Genomic DNA, 21786 nt, shown 5'->3' on the forward strand with positions numbered 1-21786 from the left:
TGCTGCCCAGGGCGCCCCCAGCAGCGCCCTGCACCCTCCGTGACCGAGATCAGTGAGCCGTGTAGCAACAATGGCGCACAGCTGCAGTGCTGTGCGCTACCTTCATGAAGACTGAGGAGTCTTCTGCCGCCTGTTTCCGGACCTCCGTTCTGCCGTTCTTCAGCGTCTGTAAGGGGGATCGGCGGCGCGGCTCCGGGACGAACCCCAGGCTGACCTGTGTTCCGACTCCCTCTGGAGCTCAGTGTCCAGTAGCCTAAGACTTCAATCCTCCTGCACGCAGGTGAGTTGCAAGTCTCTCCCCTAAGTCCCTCGTTGCAGTGATCCTGTCGCCAGCAGGAATCACTGATTAGAAACCTAAAAAAAAACTTTTCTAAACAGCTCTTTAAGAGAGCCACCTAGATTGCACCCTCTCGGACGGGCACAAAAACCTAACTGAGGCTTGGAGGAGGGTCATAGGGGGAGGAGCCAGTACACACCATGTGACCTAAAAGCTTTTTTAGATGTGCCCTGTCTCCTGCGGAGCCCGCTAACCCCCCCTATGGTCCTGACGGAGTCCCCAGCATCCACTAGGACGTTAGAGAAAAGATATTGTTTTTTCCAGTAGTACTACAAGTCCCAGCAAGCCTCCCCCGCAAGCTGGTACTTGGAGAACCACAAGTACCAGCATGCGGGAGAAAAGCGGGCCCGCTGGTACCTGTAGTACTACTGGGAAAAAAATACCCAAATAAAAACAGTACACACACACCTTGATAGTACAACTTTATTACACACTACCGACACACACATACTTACCTATGTTGACACGCCGACTGCCACGGTCTCCGACGATCCGAGGTACCTGTGAAAAAATTATACTCACCTTCCAGCGTCCAGAGGTACATCCAGGTCCAGAGAGATAAATCCACGTACTTGTAAAAAAAACAAAACGCAAATACCCGCTCCATACCGGACTGAAAGGGGTCCCATGCTGACACATCAGACCCCTTTCTCCCGAATGCCGGGACATCACGTGACTCCTGTCACTGAAGTCCCTTCAGCCAATCAGGAAGCGCTACTTCCGTGGCGCTCACCTGATTGGCTGTGCGCTGTCTGTGCTGTCAGACAGCGCATCGCAAAGCCGCTCCATTACTTTCAATGGTGGGAACTTTGCGGGTAGCGGTGGGGTTAACCCGCGGTCAGCCGCTGACCGGCGGGTGACCTCACCGCTAGCCGCTAAGTTCCCACCATTGAATATAATGGACGGGGCTGTGCGATGCGCTGTCTGAGTTCAGACAGCGCACAGCCAATCAGGTGAGCGCAACTGCGCTTCCTGATTGGCTTTAGAGACCTTTCAGTGACAGCTGTCACTGAGAGGTCTCTCTGCATTCGGGGATAGGGGTCCCATGTGTCAGCATGGGACCCCTTTCAGTCCGTTTGGTCGGGTGTCCGGTTTGTTATTTTCTACAAGTACGTGGATTTATCTCTGGACCCTGGTTGAGGTGAGTATATTGATCTTTTATTTTCAGGTATCCGTGGATTCTACATGGAGAAGAGGACCGATGTCGGCGTGTGAACATAGGTAAGTATGTGTGTGTCGGCAGTGTGTAATAAAGTTTTACTGTCGACGGTGTGTGTGTCCTGTTTTTATTTGGGTATTTTTTTTCCAGTAGTACTACAGGTACCAGCGGGCCCGCTTTTCTCCCGCATGCTGGTACTTGTGGTTCTCCAAGTACCAGCTTGCGGGGGAGGCTTGCTGGGACTTGTAGTACTGCTGGAAAAAACAATATTCTTTTCATGATCACAAAAGGCTATCAGCCCCCCCATCCGCAGCCCATTGGATGGGGGGGGACAGCCTCGGGCTTCACCCCTGGCCCTTGGGTGGCTGGGGGGGGGGGGACCCCTTGATTGAAGGGGTCCCCACTCCCCCAGGGCACCCCGGCCAGGGGTGACTAGTTGGATATTTAATGCCACGGCCGCAGGGCACGGCATAAAAGTGACCCCCGGCTGTGGCATTATCTGTCCAGCTAGTGGAGCCCGATGCTGGTGTTAAAAATACGGGGGACCCCTACGCTTTTTGTCCCCCGTATTTTTGGCACCAGCACCAGGCGCAGAGCCCGGTGCTGGTTTTAAAAATACGGGGGATCCCCTGTCAATTTTTTCCCCGCATTTTTAGAACCAGGACCAGCTCGAAGAGCCCGAGGCTGGTTATGCTTTGGAGGGGGGACCCCACGCCATTTTTTTTTAGGATTTTACCGTTCCAGCAATAAAAATAAAAAAAAATAATATTTTAAAAAATATATAAATAATATTTGTGCCTCCAAAAAAAAAAAAAAAAAAGTACCTAATCCCTTCTAATATAAATAGATCTGCTATTCCCAAAAAAAAAAAACACAAAAAAAAACATGTTTAAAATTTTTTTATTTGTTTTCACCCTCCAAAGTGTGGCGGATTGAAAATGACGAATTTGCTGTCTAAAAGCACTGCTGTCGAATTTCCAAACTTGAATTGAATATGCTTTGGTCGAATTGCAGCACTTATATCATTGCAGAAAAGTCGAATTTGCAAAAATTCGAATTTCAAAAAGTCGAATTTTGAAAGTCCGTTTTTTGGTCGGAAAGCACTGAATTGCATAGGCGAATTTTTTTTTTTGGTCGAAAATGACCCGAAATTCGACAATTTCGGGAATTCGACCGCAATTGCATATACCCCAATGTCTCTTTCCATTTTAAAATTAGGCATGATTAAAAGAATGCTGCATAAAATCTTTTTGTGGAATACAGCAAATCCTCCGTTCATGGGAGGTCAACAGATGTGGAACTTAGATTTATCAATTAAAAACACTGGTTCCCCACAGACTGAATTGAGAGCTTGAATTGAAATTGATATTTTTAATGATCTTATCTACATTCGCTATTTTATCCTCCCCCTTTTTATATATGTTTTTATACTCATATATATATATATATATTTATTTGTTTACCTCTATTTAATATTGATGTTGAAATATTGTCTCTCTTCATATTCTGTGTGTATATCATGGAGTCCTCCATCCCCTGTGTATGATGGAGAACCATTTTAAATTGCACCATTCATCTATGGATGTGAATATTGATGTGGGGTGCTATTACAGTAGCCTGCTTCCAGTTTCAGGAGCCTTGAAATGCATGTGATCCGCATTCTGAGGATTGAATTACAGTTTCTATCACTGGAAAGCATTTGGAATACGTAGAGATGGCTGCCATACTTCCGTTTTTAGCACCCTAGACTTTAAGATGGCCGGCACACATCGGACTCCGGTATTTGGGATGTAGTGGAATGCATAACAGGCAATTTTAAACCGGTAATAGGCAAATCTCAACGATTCTAATGTTTTCTTTTTACTATTTCTGGTTCCCATTAGTGTCCAGATGCATAGGCATTGGATAGGGGAGGGCCTTATGATTATTGTTGAATGATGGGGTATAAATGTGTGATTTGGGCAAATGCTTCTACAGAAAAACCCAGCATTGGTTCGAAATGCGTTAAGTAAGGTGATAAAGGGATCTGTGGAGACTCTGGTTGGCGTTTAACTGGACTGTACGGACACTTTGCTGGACTAATACCACTGGTTTCCGGGACTTGTGAGTGGTCATTCCTGGATTTTTACCATCCATGAAAGGTTGATCTTTCCATAAACTGCCTATCCGGGGGAGGGCCACAAGTTTTATTGATAAGCCTATTACTTTTATTCAAATGTGAGTGCAATGTGATAAATTGTTTCATTTATTATACGGTGTTGCACTGTGATCGGTATGTGATGGCGGCTGTCACTATACCGACAGAGCCTTCCCGTCCGACAGCGGGGCGAGCACTAGAAAGCCCCTTGTGGGCACTGTGGCTCGCTACAGGTTCTATTCTCCCTCTATGGGTGTCGTGGACACCCACAGAGGGAGAATCACTCCACGCCAGTATTACGGCGACGGGCTTGTACCCCTGTCGGGATAACGGCGTCAGCATTGCGATTGCCGGGATCCCGACGGGCAGTATATTGTAACTGCATACCATTGCACTACTGCCTTTTCTCTTTTGAGTTTCATGTACCCTAAGAGGAATGTTTTCATTGGGAACGGAGCAAAATATTCAATCTGTTCCCAATTTGTACCATTTGAGTTGGCCCCATTGTGTTATTGAACATATTGGATGTTGTTGAAGGTGGTGATGAACATCACGGTTATTCAAACAAAGAACATTTTAAGGTTATTTGCCCTTAATTTATTTCAGACATCTATACCACTTTCTTTTATGTGCATACTGTGCATTTTATGTGCATACTGTGCATTGTGGAAGTCACATGTAACCTAGTGTAAGCGCCATACTTCTATGTTTATTCTGAGAGGATTAGTGAAACCTCTTGTTTAAACCCCAGGCTGCTATATCTAAGCTTATTGAGCAACTGTGTGGTTCTACATTTTTATACGGCTTTAACTTTCACCACTTTCAAAAATATCCAACTCTGAGTGTTTATATGGGCAATAACTTCTTAGTTGCTTATTGAGGGCTGCCATATTTCTGAGTCACTGCCTTGTGCTTTGAATTTGTGAAACATAGGTTAAACCTATCTTTGTGTAAAAAAAACCTTACTGATGGATTGAACATATAAAGTGACAAACACTATAGGGCAGGCCTAGCCAACCTGTGGCTCTCTAGCTGTTGTGAAACTACAAGTCCCAGCATGTTCTTCCACAGTTTTGTTATTAGCGAATGCTAAAACTGTGGTATGGCATGCTGGGATGTGTAGTTTCACAACAGTTGGAGAGCCGCAGGTTGGCCAGGCCTGCTATAGGGGAATATACTGTATAATACCAATACCTTTAAAGTGTATACAGGTATCTTGTTTATTTTTTAATCTTTTAATCTGCAGATTATTGCGCAGAATTCTAATTGAATCACCCTGAAAATACAGTGCTGTATATTTAAAATGATCCAAGACAATTGCATAGAGTGCATACTGCTTTGTATGCTCTCTCAAATGTGAGGGTTATTTTAAAAGCTCAGATGTTTTTTACACTTACATTTTGCAAAATGCACTACGAATTGATGAAACCTGAAATTGACAGATACTTTTTCTTCTGAATTAATTGAAACAACTGAAAAGCCAAACATAAATGTTAATGGAGATTTTTTTTTTTAAGTAACCAGATCTGCAGGTTTCAACACACACTCGCTTCTTGAGAAAGACCCCCAGGTGCGGAAAAATGCTTTAGGACACGGGTGCTTTGTTGTTCTCCACTCCCTATACATCTGTATTCGCACTCTCTGTTTTGCCATCTAAACGGATAGGTGATCTACTTGTCTGTTTTCATCATCTTTGCCTGACTGGGTCTTGGAGCTGATACAGTCTCCACTAATGAGCCAAACACAACACAAAATATACTCGGCGCCTGATCCTTCTCTTACTGGCAGACGTAAATCTGGGACTGGGCTGCAGCTTCCTAATAAGGGCTTATTGCACAAACCCCTTTAGCAAGCAAATTCACAATAATTAAAACCAAGGTTTTAATAGGAAGCGCTGTCCAGTCACATTAATACATAAAGATATATATTTAATTTTTCAAGAAAAAGCATATATGGCCATACGTCTGAGGAAGCCGCCGAGTACCCGGAAGTGGAGAGGCGGAGAAACGCGTCACGTGATTGGGCTGCAATCATTGTGTAAGCTGTGAGTTGCCGCTCCCGCAAGCCGCGTCGTGCTGTGGACAATTGCACTACGTACTCACGCTGCTAGAAAGAGGAGAGACAGGGAGCGCTCCCCCGGCTTGTAAGTCCATATTGGATCCGGTTTGCATCAATTTAGCATTGGTCTCTATCTTGCAATAGCCCCCGCAAATTGCTACATACGGGAGGTATGAGTGAAATCTACCAGTGACTTGTTGACAAATTAACAATTGAATACATTGGATCCACTTATCAATGGACTAACATGCTAAAAACGAATGGATGACTAATATCAATTATGAGCAAGATTGCATGCCCTTATTAACGGACTAATATTTGGACTTTTTATGCTATTCTAATATTGATTTTATTTCATTGCTGATTACATATTTTTAATGTTTGTTACCTATATGGCCATATATGCTTTTTCTTGAAAAATTAAATAAATATCTTTATGTATTAATGTGACTGGACAGCGCTTCCTATTAAAACCTTGGTTTTAATTATTGTGAATTTGTCCACTAATGAGCCACTGTATGTGAAGCCCATTTGTCCACAAGACACTACTCTCACAGCTCCAGTGAGAGACCCAAGTCGGGTGCACTTTGCTGCCGGATGCTGCTGGGACAGCTGCGGCTGTACCTAGGAGAACACAGAGATATCATTATGTATCGACAGTTTACCAACACCTACCGGCTCACACACAGTAAACACTACTGCGGAGGCACTTACTCACCAGCATTGGTAGGAATTGCTATGGCTGTTTCCAATCTTAAGCAGATCAGTAGCTATAGGCCCCTTGCCTGTGTATAAGGGACCACTGATCACATGTCCTAGACACAACAGGGGATATCAGGATATCTGCGGGGGATGTAGTCAGGAGACCGCCGGTCAAAACACCTTCCCCTACATCCCACCCTCTGAGAATCCCAAAGTCGGCAAGCCGACTAGCCCACGACACCCTTAGAGAGTGGGAATAGAACCTGTGTTGACCGCATGTCTACCCCGAGCCCGCAATAAGCTGGTAATGCTGCCCCCCCCGCCCCCCTTCACCACCGCGGCATTTCATTGCCGGGATACTGGCAGAGGTATGCTCACCGGCAGTCTCCTGACCGCTGGTCACGCATGCCCAACCCATCTGAGGAGCATGCTATTGCAAGACACTTTCCTGTCATGAAGCAACTGCTCTGGCAGAGCCTGTAAATAGGTCACGTTAGCGTGCCTGTGTGGTTAGACTTTAAAAGCCTTTCAGCCATTATTTTATATACTCCTGTGGCTGTTTTATACTGGGATTTGGCCCTACTTCATGACTGCTTTGATGTCACTCTAGCTACCATACAATGCTGCTTTTCGGTTTTATTTATTTATTATTGCAACATTATCTGCAATTGTATCAGAGTATTTTTTTTGTGTGTGATGAGCTACTTTATTATTTAGATTTTTTAGAAGAGTTTTTAATCTGCACTATTCATAATTTACGAATTGTTGCATTTTGTGTAATCACTCCTGAGAGCATATGTCATTATATATAATAAAGTTCATAACTTTTTTTAATTAATTTGTACGCTATACGTATTTTTATACATTATGCAGCTTCTGAATCCTTACTGTCCCACTCGATTACTACGATCTGTAGATGAAGGACTATTAACAGTACCTAGAATCTCCCGGAATTCATCTGGGAGTCGAGCTTTCAACTTTGTGGCTCTGACTCTAAGAAACTCTCTTCCCTGCACAGTGCGAGAAGCCGCCACTCTAAATTCCTTCAAAAATAGACTAAAGACTATTTACTCACACATTTCACTAATATCTACTGTTAAGCTTGTTTTGTATTTTGAGCTGTAAAGACAATTATAAAGCACTTTGAGTCCGGTTAGGAGAAACGTGCTATATAAATATCATTATTATTATTATATTTATATTATGGGGGTCTATTCAATTAGTGTCGGAATTTCCGAAAAGTCAGGAAAACTGCACTTTTTTCGACTTTAGGTCGAATCAGGATTTGACCTATTCAATTCTAGTGCTGTTTTTCAGACTGGTCGTAAATTCTGACATATTGAAAAATAGGTGGATCGGCGAATTCGCCCAACGAAACGCCTGTTTTGAAGAAACTTGCAGGCATTTCCGACAGGTTTTTAGGCCGTTTTCGACAATGCCGATTCGAATTTAAAAAAAGTCGGATCAGCATTGTTGAAAACGGGCAAAAACCTGACGTAAATGCCTGCAAATTGAACAGTGAAGAGTCTGATCCTCTCCATCGGACACTAATTGAATACACCCGTAAGTCTGTTAAAGTTCCACGCGCTGCAACATTTTTTTTATCTGCAAGTTTCAATGCCTAATTTGAAAGATCAGATTGAATAGAATTTTGGAGGTTAGGAGAATTATTCAAACTAGGGTACGCATTTTGGGAACAATGGGGGTCCTAGTGAGTGATCCCCTATGGTCTTGCTAGTTGATTGTTAAAATGCCTTTCATAAAACCCTATTTGGAGAACACATATAAGCACCTACTTGCACTTCCAAGGGCCCATCCTCCACCATGGACATAAATGATGCTGCGTTTTAGTGTTCCATCCAAGTTCTTTTCGGGTTCAAATATTCTGACCTCCACACCATCAAATACTGTGTCTGTGACTTTTAAATTTGTAGTTGATATGGGATCCAGCTTATCAAAGTAGCTTGAAACAAAATTCAAGACGTGCAAGTGGTGACCAAGACCCACATAATGGGCTAAGTTGCTCTAGAAATAGAAAAACAATATATAAAGACTTTAATGCATAATAAAGGACTTTGCAGGAACTACAGATGGTAGATTCAAGACATATTTCTCCACCAACAAAACAAAATTAAATAGTATTATAAATGTACCATTATGCAAATGAAACGCAAACTTTGGTAAAGGGGAAAAAAATAAGATTTTACTTACCGGTAAATCTATTTCTCGTAGTCCGTAGTGGATGCTGGGGACTCCGTAAGGACCATGGGGAATAGACTGGCTCCACAGGAGACATGGGCACTTTAAGAAAGAATTTAGGTTCTGGTGTGCTCTGGCTCCTCCCTCTATGCCCCTCCTCCAGACCTCAGTTAGAGAAACTGTGCCCAGAAGAGCTGACAGTACAAGGAAAGGATTTTGGTAATCCAGGGCAAGATTCATACCAGCCACACCAATCACACCGTATAACATGAGTTTATAACAACCAGTCAACAGTATGGCAACAACAGAGCATCAGGTCCAACCCTGATGCAACCATAACATAACCCTTATTGAAGCAATAACTATATACAAGCATTGCAGAAGAAGTCCGCACTTGGGACGGGCGCCCAGCATCCACTACGGACTACGAGAAATAGATTTACCGGTAAGTAAAATCTTATTTTCTCTAACGTCCTAGTGGATGCTGGGGACTCCATAAGGACCATGGGGATTATACCAAAGCTCCCAAACGGGCGGGAGAGTGCGGATGACTCTGCAGCACCGATTGAGCAAACACAAGGTCCTCCTCAGCCAGGGTATCAAACTTGTAGAACTTTGCGAAAGTGTTTGAACCTGACCAAGTAGCAGCTCGGCAAAGCTGTAATGCCGAGACCCCTCGGGCAGCCGCCCAAGAAGAGCCCACCTTCCTAGTGGAATGGGCCTTAACTGATTTTGGCAGCGGCAATCCAGCCGCAGAATGAGCCTGCTGAATCGTGTTACAGATCCAGCGAGCAATAGTTTGCTTTGAAGCAGGAGCACCAAGCTTGTTGGAAGCATACAGGAGAAACAAAGACTCGGTTTTCCTGACCCTAGCCGTTCTGGCTACATAAACCTTCAAAGCCCTGACCACATCAAGCAACTCGGAATCCTCCAAGTCAGTAGTAGCCACAGGCACCACAATAGGTTGGTTTATATGAAAGGATGAAACCACTTTCGGCAGAAATTATGGACGGGTCCGCAATTCTGCTCTATCCGCATGGAAAACCAGATAGGGGCTTTTATGTGACAAAGCCGCCAACTCTGACACACGCCTAGCCGAAGCCAAGGCTAATAGCATGACCACCTTCCACGTGAGATATTTCAACTCCACCGTTTTGAGTGGTCCAAACCAGTGGGATTTCAGGAAACTCAACACCACGTTAAGATCCTAAGGTGCCACTGGAGGCACAAAAGGGGGCTGAATATGCAGCACTCCCTTTACAAACGTCTGAACTTCAGGTAGAGAAGTCAACTCCTTTTGAAAGAAAATGGATAGGGCCGAAATCTGGACCTTAATGGAACCCAATTTTAGGCCCAAATTCACTCCTGACTGTAGGAAGTGAAGGAACGGCCCAGCTGGAATTACTCCGTAGGGGCATTCCTGGCCTCCCAAGCCACATATTTTCGCCATATACGGTGATAATGTTGAGCTGTTACGTCCTTCCTAGCCTTTATCAGCGTAGGAATGACCTCATCCGGAATGCCTTTCTCTGCTAGGATCCGGCGTTCAACCGCCATGCCGTCAAACGCAGCCGCGGCAAGTCTTGGAACAGACAGGGCCCCTGTTGCAACAAGTCCTGTCTTAGAGGAAGAGGCCACGGGTCCTCTGTGAGCATTTCTTGCAGATCTGGACACCAAGTCCTTCGTGGCCAATCTGGAACAATGAGTATTGTGCTCACTCCTCTTTTTCTTATTATCCTCAGCACCTTGGGTATGAGAGGAAGAGGAGGGAATACATAGACCGACTGGAACACCCACAGTGTCACCAGGGCGTCTACAGCTATCGCCTGAGGGTCTCTTGACCTGGCGCAATACCTCTGTAGCTTTTTGTTGGAGCGGGATGCCATCATGTCCACCTGTGGCAGTCCCCACCGACTTGTAATCTGTGCGAAGACTTCCTGATGAAGTCCCCACTCTCCCGGGTGGAGGTCGTGTCTGCTGAGGAAGTCTGCTTCCCAGTTGTCCACTCCCGGGATGAATACTGCGGACAGTGCGCTTACGTGATTCTCCGCCCAGCAAAGAATTCTGGTGGCTTCCGCCATCGCCACTCTGCTCCTTCTGCCGCCTTGTCGGTTTTCATGAGCCATTGCGGTGATGTTGTCTGACTGAATCAGAACCGGTTGGTCGCGAAGCAAGTTCTCCACTTGACGCAGGGCGTTGTATACGGCCCTTAGTTCCAGGATGTTGATGTGAAGGCAAGTCTCTTGACTTGACCACAGACCTTGGAAATCTCTTCCCTGTGTGACTGCTCCCCACCCTCGGAGGCTTGCATCCGTGGTCACCAGGACCCAGTCCTGAATACCGAATCTGCGGCCCTCTAGAAGGTGAGCGCTCTGCAGCCACCACAGAAGAGACACCCTGGCCCTGGGGGATAGGGTGATTAACCGATGCATCTGAAGATGTGATCCGGACCACTTGTCCAGTAAGTCCCATTGAAAGGTCCTCGCATGGAACCTGCCGAAGGGAATGGCCTCTATGATGCCACCATCTTTCCCAGGACTCGAGTGCAGTAATGCACTGACACCTGTTTTGGTTTTAATAGGTTCCTAACCAGTGTCATGAGTTCCTGAGCTTTCTCTATCGGGAGATAAACCCTTTTCTGGTCTGTGTCTAGAATCATGCCCAGGAAAGGCAGACTAGTCGTAGGAACCAACTGCGACTTTGGAATATTTAGAATCCAGCCGTGTTGCCGTAATATTTCCAGAGAAAGTGCTACACTGATCAGCAACTGCTCTCTTGATCTCGCCTTTATGAGGAGATCGTCCAAGTATGGGATAATTGTGACCCCTTGCTTCCTCAGGAGTACCATCATTTCCGCCATTACCTTGGTAAATATTCTCGGTGCCGTGGAGAGACAAAACGGCAAGTCTGAAATTGGTAATGACAATCCTGTACCACAAATCTGAGGTACGCCTGATGAGGTGGATAAATGGGGACATGAAGGTATGCATCCTTTATGTCCAGAAACACCATAAAATCCCCCCCTTCCAGGCTTGCGATGACCGCTCTCAGCGATTCCATCTTGAACTTGAAACTTTTCAGGTATATGTTCAGGGATTTTAAATTCAATATGGGTCTGACCGAACCGTCCGGTTTCGGGACTACAAACATGGTCGAATAATAACCCCTTCCCTGTTGAAGGAGGGGAACCTTGACCACCACCTGTTGAAGATACAATTTGTGAATTGCAGTTAACACTATTTCCCTCTCGTGGGGGGAAGCTGGTCGGGCCGATTTGAGGTATCGGTGAGGGGGCATCTCTTCGACTTCCAGCTTGTATTCCTGAGACACAATTTTTATTGCCCAGGGATCCACCTGGAAGTGAACCCACTTGTGGCTGAAATTTCGAAGACGTGCCCCCACCAGGCCTAGTTCCGCCTGTGGAGCCCCAACGACCTGCGGTGGATTTTGTAGAGGCCGGGGAGGACTTCTGTTCTTGGGAACTAGCTGTGTTGTGCAGCTTATTTCCTCTGCCCCTGCCTCTGGCAAGAAAGGACACACCTCGGACTTTCTTGCTTTGTGATCGAAAGGACTGCATTTGATAATGTCGTGCTTTCTTAGGCTGTGCGGGAATATAAGGCAAAAGATCAGAATTACCAGCTATAGCTGTGGAGACCAGGTCCGAGAGCCCTTCTCCACACAATTCCTCAGCCTTGTAAGGTAAACCTTGCATATGCCTCTTTTAGTCGGCATCACCTGTGCATGTTCCACAGGACACGTCTAGCAGAAATCGACATAGCGTTGACTCTAGAACCCAGTAGACTAATGTCTCTTTGGGCATGTTATATATATATATATATATATATATATATATATATATATATATATATATATATATATATATATATATATATATATATATATATATATATATATATATATATATATATAAAACAGCATCATATATATATATATATATATATATATGTGTATATATATATATATATATATATATATATATATATATATGTATACACATACTAGGGTCTCAATGTCCACGCTGCTACAGCGCTATAATCCCATGCCGACACAATCGCCGGTCAGAGTAGTGTACCAGCATGTGTGTAAATGGACTTCAAAGTACTGTTACTGCATGCTATCTGCAGGATCCCTGAGGATAGCTGTTAAGTCAGTGCTACCTTTTGGGTAAACGTGACAAGCTTTGTGCAATAAATTTACCTCAGCACTTAATTTCACATATCCAATCAGGTGTCGGCATTGTCGACGGAGACACCACACACACACACACACACACACACACACACACACATTTGCTCCATCACCTCCTTAGGAGAGCCTTTTACCTCAGACATGTCGACACACACGTACCGACACACCACACACTCAGGGAATGCTCATCTGAAGATAATTCCCCCACAAGGCCCTTTGAAGAGACAGAGAGAGAGTATGCCAGCACACACCCCAGCGCTATATGACCCAGGAAAAAACACAGCAATTTAATGTTTACCCAGTAGCGCTGTTATTATCTGCGCCGAATTATGTGCCCCCCCCCCTCTTCTTTAAAACCCTCTCTTCTACCGTGGTATAAGCAGGGGAGAGACCGGGGAGCTTCCTCTCAGCGGTGCTGTGGAGAAAAAACATGGCGCTGGTGAGTGCTGAGGAAGAAGCCCTGCCCCCTTGACGGCGGGCTTCTGTCCCGCTTAAATATACATTTTCTTGGCGGGGGCTCATACATATATACAGTGCCCAACTGTATATATGTTTACTTTTGCCAAAAAGAGTTCCAAATGCTGCCCAGGGCGCCCCCCCCCCCCCTGCGCCCTTACAGTGACCGGAGTATGTGAGGTGTGTGGGAGCAATGGCGCACAGCTGCAGTGCCGTGCGTTACCTCAGTGAAGAACGGAGTCTTCTGCCGCCGATTTCGAAGTCTTCTTGCTTCTCATACTCACCCGGCTCTGTCTTCCGGCTCTGCGAGGGGGACGGCGGCGTGGCTCTGGGATCCGACAGCGAGAGTGAGATCCTGCGTACGATCCCTCTGGAGCGAATGGTGTCTCAGTCCCACGATGCAGGGAGTCTGTTGCCAGCAGAGCTCCCTGAAAATAAAAAACCTAACAAAATACTTTCTCTCAGCAAACTCAGGAGAGCTCACTGAAAAGCACCCAGCTCGCTCTGGGCACAGTATCAAACTGACGTCTGGAGGAGGGGCATAGAGGGAGGAGCCAGAGCACACCAGAACCTAAATTCTTTCTTAAAGTGCCCATGTCTCCTGCGGAGCCCGTCTATTCCCCATGGTCCTTACGGAGTCCCCAGCATCCACTAGGACGTTAGAGAAAAAAAAAACGAAAAGAAAAATCACACACCCACAAAAAAAAAAAAAAAAAAAGGAGGTCCTTGCCTACAGTGCAGCACGTGTAACTGCAAGTTTTAATGGGAAGACTAAAATTGTGAAGTGTTATAAATAGTATATCAACCAAATGTATTTTGCAGATGCTCTGTACATACACATCCTTCTTTAAGGTAAGTGGAGTCTTTAGAGCTCATTTACTTAATGTGTTTAGGTATAAACTTTACATTATAATACAGCAACCAGACATTTATTTTAATCATTTAGTAATCGGATAAAAAACAATTGCTGCCTGTGTAATGAAACACTGACAAGTGTTGCACCCAAATGCAATGATAATAAATGAAACTGTGCTACAAATTCTGTAAATCTAATCTATGCCAGTGAATGCCAAACCAGGATTGGAAATCAGCTTGCTCTCATCAACTTTTCTTTTAGGGATCAACATGTTCAGCATGTAATGAATGCCACTATGTGCAGTGGTCACATGAGCCTCTGCTTGTGGCATTATAAAAGCACAAATGGAAATAAATTGTCCTTGATCCTTCTTTTATACAAAACGTAAAGAGATTAATAACCTACTGGCAATATCACTTTCAGAGCTATATGCCTTGGATAGGTCTTAATATGCTATATGTGAACAAGAGTCATAGGAAACTTACAAGGTAGATTAATGATTGCCTGTGGTAGTGTTTATGCTGGATATTTAAAAGGGCGATGCTTTGCTAAGAACACATGTCTAGTAAAGCATTGCAATGTAAATATTGGGCATAAACACAATCAGAAGCCACGGGTTTCACATCCTGACACTTTAGAAATAACCCCTGAGGCTTTCTGCCAGTTTTGCAGATCAGCACTCTGAGTTGTCACCTAATCCAGTTTGGCTGGAAGGAAGGGGGCAAAACCTTTTTACAAGACTGTATATAACCCCACCCTGCCAAAATGAAATCTTGTTTTTCAATAAAATGAACTTCTGAATCTAAAGCGAGGTGAGGCCCAGATTGTCCAACTACTCTAATAATCATGCCCATAGTCTGGTTGCAGAATTTAAGTAGAAGGAGTGGATTACGGAAGATCATTATTAGAATTAGAGATTACTACAGAGGGTATTTCTTACCCGTTACATGGAATTGTATATTTTATTTGGATTACATAAAAAAAAAAAACCAACATGAAAAACCAACGGATATTGCTTTAATTTACTGCCTACAAAAATATATACCATTGACCTTGTCAGACAAAATGCCTTTTTATTATGTTCTGTGGTTCAAAATCAATTGCAAAATTATTGTGAAGACATTACTCAATCTGCATCTTCCTTTCAGGCATAGCTCCTGTGTTGTGATTTGGGTTGGGTTGTTCATATTTAAATTTGGGTCCATGTGTCATTGTGAAAAATGTGGAGTCACAAGGTACTTTTAGGAGACAACCCAATATACTATTAAACCACACTCGTAATTGGCATCCTTACATGTAATATTCAAATCGGTGGGTTTTACTTGCTGATTCTATCCTTATTCATTCTTAGTCATTCTGATTTCATTGGTTGATTAATCAATGGATTACAACATTATAGGTGGCCTGAAACGTTCGCATCTTTCTTCAGATATGTGTACAGGGATTGGTTATGGGACCATTACTTTTGTAAGAATGCCATGTTTGAAATGTGTATTAAAAATAAGAATTTACTCACCGGTAATTCTATTTCTCGTAGTCCGTAGTGGATGCTGGGGACTCCGTAAGGACCATGGGGAATAGACGGGCTCCGCAGGAGACTGGGCACTCTAAAGAAAGATTCAGTACTATCTGGTGTGCACTGGCTCCTCCCTCTATGCCCCTCCTCCAGACCTCAGTTAAGGAAACTGTGCCCGGAAGAGCTGACATTACAAGGAAAGGATATTGGAATCCAGGGTAAGACTCATACCAGCCACACCAATCACACTGTACAACTTGTGATAAACTTACCCAGTTAACAGTATGAACAACAACTGAGCATCACTCAACCGATGCTACATAACCATAACCCTTTGTTAAGCAATAACTATATACACGTATTGCAGAAAGTCCGCACTTGGGACGGGCGCCCAGCATCCACTACGGACTACGAGAAATAGAATTACCGGTGAGTAAATTCTTATTTTCTCTAACGTCCTAGTGGATGCTGGGGACTCCGTAAGGACCATGGGGATTATACCAAAGCTCCCAAACGGGCGGGAGAGTGCGGATGACTCTGCAGCACCGAATGGGCAAACACAAGGTCCTCCTCAGCCAGGGTATCAAACCTGTAGAATTTTGCAAAAGTGTTTGAACCCGACCAAGTAGCAGCTCGGCAAAGCTGTAATGCCGAGACCCCTCAGGCAGCCGCCCAAGAAGAGCCCACTTTCCTTGTGGAATGGGCTTTCACTGATTTCGGCTGCGGCAATCCCGCCGCAGAATGAGCCTGCTGAATCGTGTTACAGATCCAGCGAGCAATAGTTTGCTTTGAAGCAGGAGCACCCAGCTTGTTGGATGCATACAGGATAAACAGCGAGTCAGTCTTCCTGACACCAGCCGTTCTGGTTACATAAATCTTCAAAGCCCGGACTACGTCCAGCAACTTGGAGTCCTCCAAGTCACGAGTAGCCGCAGGCACCACAATAGGTTGGTTCAAATGAAAAGATGACACCACCTTTGGCAGAAACTGCGGACGAGTCCGCAATTCTGCCCTGTCCATATGGAAAACCAGATAGGGGCTTTTACATGACAAAGCTGCCAATTCTGACACACGCCTAGCTGAAGCTAAAGCCAACAGCATGACCACTTTCCACGTGAGATACTTTAGTTCCACGGTCTTAAGTGGCTCAAACCAGTGGGATTTCAGGAAATCCAACACCACGTTAAGATCCCAAGGTGCCACTGGTGGCACAAAAGGGGGCTGAATATGCAGCACTCCCTTAACAAACGTCTGAACCTCAGGCAGTGAAGCCAGTTCTTTTTGAAAGAAGATGGATAGGGCCGAAATCTGGACCTTTATGGACCCTAATTTTAGGCCCATAGTCACACCTGACTGTAGGAAGTGCAGGAATCGACCCAGCTGGAATTCCTCTGTAGGGGCCTTCCTGGCCTCACACCAAGCAACATATTTTCGCCATATACGGTGATAATGCTTTGCTGTCACGTCCTTCCTAGCCTTTATCAGCGTAGGAATAACTTCATCCGGAATGCCCTTTTCTGATAGGATTCGGCGTTCAACCGCCATGCCGTCAAACGCAGCCGCGGTAAGTCTTGGAACAGACAGGGCCCCTGTTGCAACAGGTCCTGTTTGAGAGGCAGAGGCCATGGTTCCTCTGTGAGCATTTCTTGCAGTTCCGGGTACCAAGTCCTTCTTGGCCAGTCCGGAACAATGAGTATTGTTTTCACTCTTCTTTTCCTTACGATTCTCAGTACCTTGGGTGTGAGAGGAAGAGGAGGAAACACATAGACCGACTGGAACACCCACGGTGTTACCAGTGCGTCCACAGCTATCGCCTGAGGGTCCCTTGACCTGGCGCAATACCTTTTTAGCTTTTTGTTGAGGCGGGACGCCATCATGTCCACCTGTGGCAGTTCCCACCGACTTGCAATCTGCGTGAAGACTTCTTGATGAAGTCCCCACTCTCCCGGGTGGAGGTCGTGCCTGCTGAGGAAGTCTGCTTCCCAGTTGTCCACTTCCGGAATGAACACTGCTGACAGTGCTTGCACGTGATTCTCCGCCCAACGAAGAATCCTGGTGGCTTCCGCCATCGCCACTCTGCTTCTTGTGCCGCCCTGGCGGTTTACATGAGCCACTGCGGTGATGTTGTCTGACTGAATCAGCACCGATTGGTTGCGAAGCAGAGGCTCCGCTTGACTCAGGGCGTTGTATATGGCCCTTAGTTCCAGGATATTTATGTGCAGACAAGCCTCCTGACTTGACCACAACCCTTGGAAGTTTCTTCCCTGAGTGACTGCCCCCCATCCTCGGAGGCTTGCCTCCGTGGTCACCAGGACCCAGTCCTGTATGCCGAACCTGCAGCCCTCGAGAAGGTGAGCACTCTGCAGCCACCACAGAAGAGACACCCTGGCCCTGGGGGACAGGGTGATCAGCCGATGCATCTGAAGATGCGATCCGGACCACTTGTCCAACAGATCCCACTGAAAGATCCTCGCATGGAACCTGCCGAAGGGAATGGCTTCGTATGATGCCACCATCTTTCCCAGGACTCGCGTGCAGTGATGCACCGACACCTGTTTCGGTTTTAAGAGGTCTCTGACTAGAGTCACGAGCTCCTGAACCTTCTCCGCCGGGAGAAACACCTTCTTCTGGTCTGTGTCCAGAATCATGCTCAGAAAGGGCAGACGCGTCGTAGGAATCAGCTGCGATTTTGGGATATTCAGAATCCAGCCGTGCTGTTGCAACACTTCCTGAGAGTGTGCTACGCTGTTCAGCAACTGCTCTCTGGACCTCGCCTTTATGAGGAGATCGTCCAAGTATGGGATAATTGTGACTCCTTGCTTTCTCAGGAGCACCATCATTTCCGCCATTACCTTGGTAAATATTCTCGGTGCCGTGGAGAGCCCAAACGGCAACGTCTGGAATTGGTAATGACAGTCCTGTACCACAAATCTGGGGTACTCCTGATGAGGTGGATAAATGGGGACATGAAAGTAAGCATCCTTGATGTCCAGAGACACCATAAAATCCCCCTCTTCCAGGCTTGCAATGACCGCTCTGAGCGATTCCATTTTGAACTTGAATTTCTTCAGATAAATGTACAGGGATTTTAAATTCAAGATGGGTCTGACCGAACCGTCCGGTTTCGGTTCTACAAACATAGTGGAATAGTAACCCCTGCCCTGTTGAAGGAGAGGAACCTTTACAACCACCTGCTGGAGGTATAACTTGTGAATTGCTGCCAGCACTACCTCCCTTTCCATGGGGGAAGCTGGCAAGGCCGATTTTAGGTAACGGTGAGGGGGCGTCACCTCGAATTCCAGTTTGTATCCCTGAGACACAACTTGTATAGCCCAAGGATCCACCCGTGAGCGAACCCACTGGTGGCTGAAATGTCGGAGACGCGCCCCCACGGCTCCTGGCTCCGCCTGTGGAGCCCCAGCGTCATGCGGTGGATTTAGTGGAAGCCGGGGAGGACTTTTGTTCCTGGGAACTAGCTGCGTGGTACAGCCTCTTTCCTCTACCCCTGCCTCTGGCAAGAAAGGATGCACCTCTGATTTTCTTGCTCTTTTGCGAACGAAGGACTGCATTTGGTAATACGGTGCTTTCTTAGGCTGTGGCGGGACATAAGGCAAGAAATTTGACTTCCCAGCCGTAGCTGTGGAAACTAGGTCTGAGAGACCGTCCCCAAACAATTCCTCACCCTTATAAGGTAAAACCTCCATGTGTTTTTTAGAGTCGGTATCCCCTGTCCATTGCCGAGTCCATAAGACCCTTCTGGCAGAAATGGACATTGCGTTTACTCTAGAGCCCAGCAGGCAAATGTCCCTCTGGGCATCCCGCATATATAGGACCGCGTCCTTGATATGTGCCAGGGTCATTAGAACAGAGTCCCTGTCCAGGGTATCTAACTCCTCAGACAGAGTATCCGTCCATGCTGCTACCGCACTACACATCCAGGCCGAAGCAATTGCTGGCCTCAGCAGCGTACCAGAATGTGTTTAAACAGACTTCAGGTTAGCTTCCTGCTTTCTATCCGCAGGATCCTTTAGGGCGGCCGTATCCTGAGACGGCAGGGTCACCTTCTTAGATAAGCGTGTCAACGCCTTGTCTACCCTGGGGGAGGATTCCCAGCGTAACCTGTCCGTTGGCGGTAAAGGATACGCCATCAGCAATCTCTTGGAAATTACTACCTTCCCATCAGGGGAATCCCACGCTTTTTCACATAATTCATTAAATTCATGTGACGGGGGAAAAGCCACTTCTTGCTTTTTCTCCCCACACATATAAATCCTCTTGTCAGGGACAGGATTTTCCTCAGAAATGTGTAACACATCCTTCATTGCCACAATCATGTAGCGGATGGCTTTAGTCATTTTAGGCTGCAACTTTGCATCATCGTCATCGACACTGGAATCAGATTCCGCGTCGACGTCTGTGTCAACTAACTGGGATATTGGGCGCTTTTGAGACCCTGACGGCATCTGTGCTGTGGGAGCAGGCATGGGTTGAGACCCCGACTGTCCCAAGGCTACAGCTTTATCCAATCTGTTATGTAAGGAGCTTACATTATCATTTAACACCTTCCACATATCCATCCAATCAGGTGTCGGCCCCGTCGGGGGCGACACCACATCTATTTGCACTTGTTCTGCCTCCACGTATCCTTCCTCATCAAACATGTCGACACAGGCGTACCGACACACCGCACACATACAGGGAAAGCTCTGACTGAGGACAGGACCCCACAAAGGCTTTTGGGGAGACAGAGAGAGAGTATGCCAGCACACACCCCAGCGCTATATAACCCAGGGATTACACTGTACCTTAGTGTTTACCCAGTAGCTGCTGTTTTTATATATATATATATGTATGTATATATCTCTGCGCCTAAATTTATGTGCCCCCTCTCTTTTTTACCCTCTATTGCACCTGTATACTGCTGGTGAGAGCTTGGGGAGCGTCCTTCCAGCGGAGCTGTGAAGAGAAAATGGCGCTGGTGTGCTGAGGAAGAAGGCCCCGCCCCCTCAGCGGCGGGCTTCTGTCCCGCTTCTCATGTGTAAAAATGGCGGGGGCTCGCACATATATACAGTGCCTGACTGTATATATGTATACTTTTGCCATCAGGTATCTTAATTGCTGCCCAGGGCGCCCCCCCCCTGCGCCCTGCACCCTACAGTGACCGGAGTGTGTGGGTGTGCTGCGGGAGCAATGGCGCACAGCTGCAGTGCTGTGCGCTACCTTAAGTGAAGACAGGAGTCTTCTGCCGCCGATTTCGATGTCTTCTTGCTTCTGCTGCTTCTGTACTTCTGGCTCTGCGAGGGGGACGGCGGCGCGGCTCCGGGAACGGACGATCAAGGTTAGGTACCTGTGTTCGATCCCTCTGGAGCTAATGGTGTCCAGTAGCCTAAGAAGCGCAACTTAGCTGCAGTGAGTAGGTTTGCTTCTCTCCCCTCAGTCCCACGTAGCAGAGAGTCTGTTGCCAGCAGAAGCTCTCTGAAAATAAAAAACCTGACAAAATACTTTCTTTTCTAGCAAGCTCAGGAGAGCCCACTAGGAGCACCCAGCTCTGGCCGGGCACAGATTCTAACTGAGGTCTGGAGGAGGGGCATAGAGGGAGGAGCCAGTGCACACCAGATAGTACTGAATCTTTCTTTAGAGTGCCCAGTCTCCTGCGGAGCCCGTCTATTCCCCATGGTCCTTACGGAGTCCCCAGCATCCACTAGGACGTTAGAGAAATACAGATGTGTTGCCTTTATTTTCAGTGAGTATAATAGGTATATGATTCAATAGGAAAATGCTCCATAGCATGGAGCCTAAGGGGTATATTTACTAAAGTGCAGGTTTACAAAATGGAGATGTTGCCCAGCCAATTATATTCTAGCTTTTATCTTTTAGAAGGTGCTAGCTATATGATAAGTAGAATCTGATTGGTTGCTATGGGCACCATTTCCACTTTTGTAAACCTGCACTTTAGTATATATACCCCTAATGGTAAAGTGGTTCCACCTGTGTTCCAGACACGTCCATTTGTATGTGGTTTATACGCTGCAGCAGGTGCAGATATGACCAACGATATGTCTAGTGAGGATGGACTGTACATTATACGTAAGTTATGTACTTCCTTGAAAAGAATGTCAACTTTGGAAACTTAAATCACTGAATAAAAAACAAAATA

General features: G+C 46.0%; 1 protein-coding gene across 1 annotated transcript in view; it reads right to left on the minus strand.

Moving 5' to 3' along the window:
* The window catches only part of NCEH1 (neutral cholesterol ester hydrolase 1), an 89235-nt gene that overhangs the window by 44469 nt on the left and 22980 nt on the right, over positions 1-21786 (minus strand). Inside the window, exon 2 of the mRNA XM_063916267.1 lies at positions 8190-8418. Coding sequence (XP_063772337.1) covers positions 8190-8418 — 229 coding nt within the window. The remainder of the gene's footprint in view (positions 1-8189; positions 8419-21786) is intronic.

Source organism: Pseudophryne corroboree, chromosome 4 (genome assembly GCF_028390025.1).
Source record: "Pseudophryne corroboree isolate aPseCor3 chromosome 4, aPseCor3.hap2, whole genome shotgun sequence".
Classification (NCBI taxonomy): Eukaryota; Metazoa; Chordata; class Amphibia; order Anura; family Myobatrachidae; genus Pseudophryne; species Pseudophryne corroboree.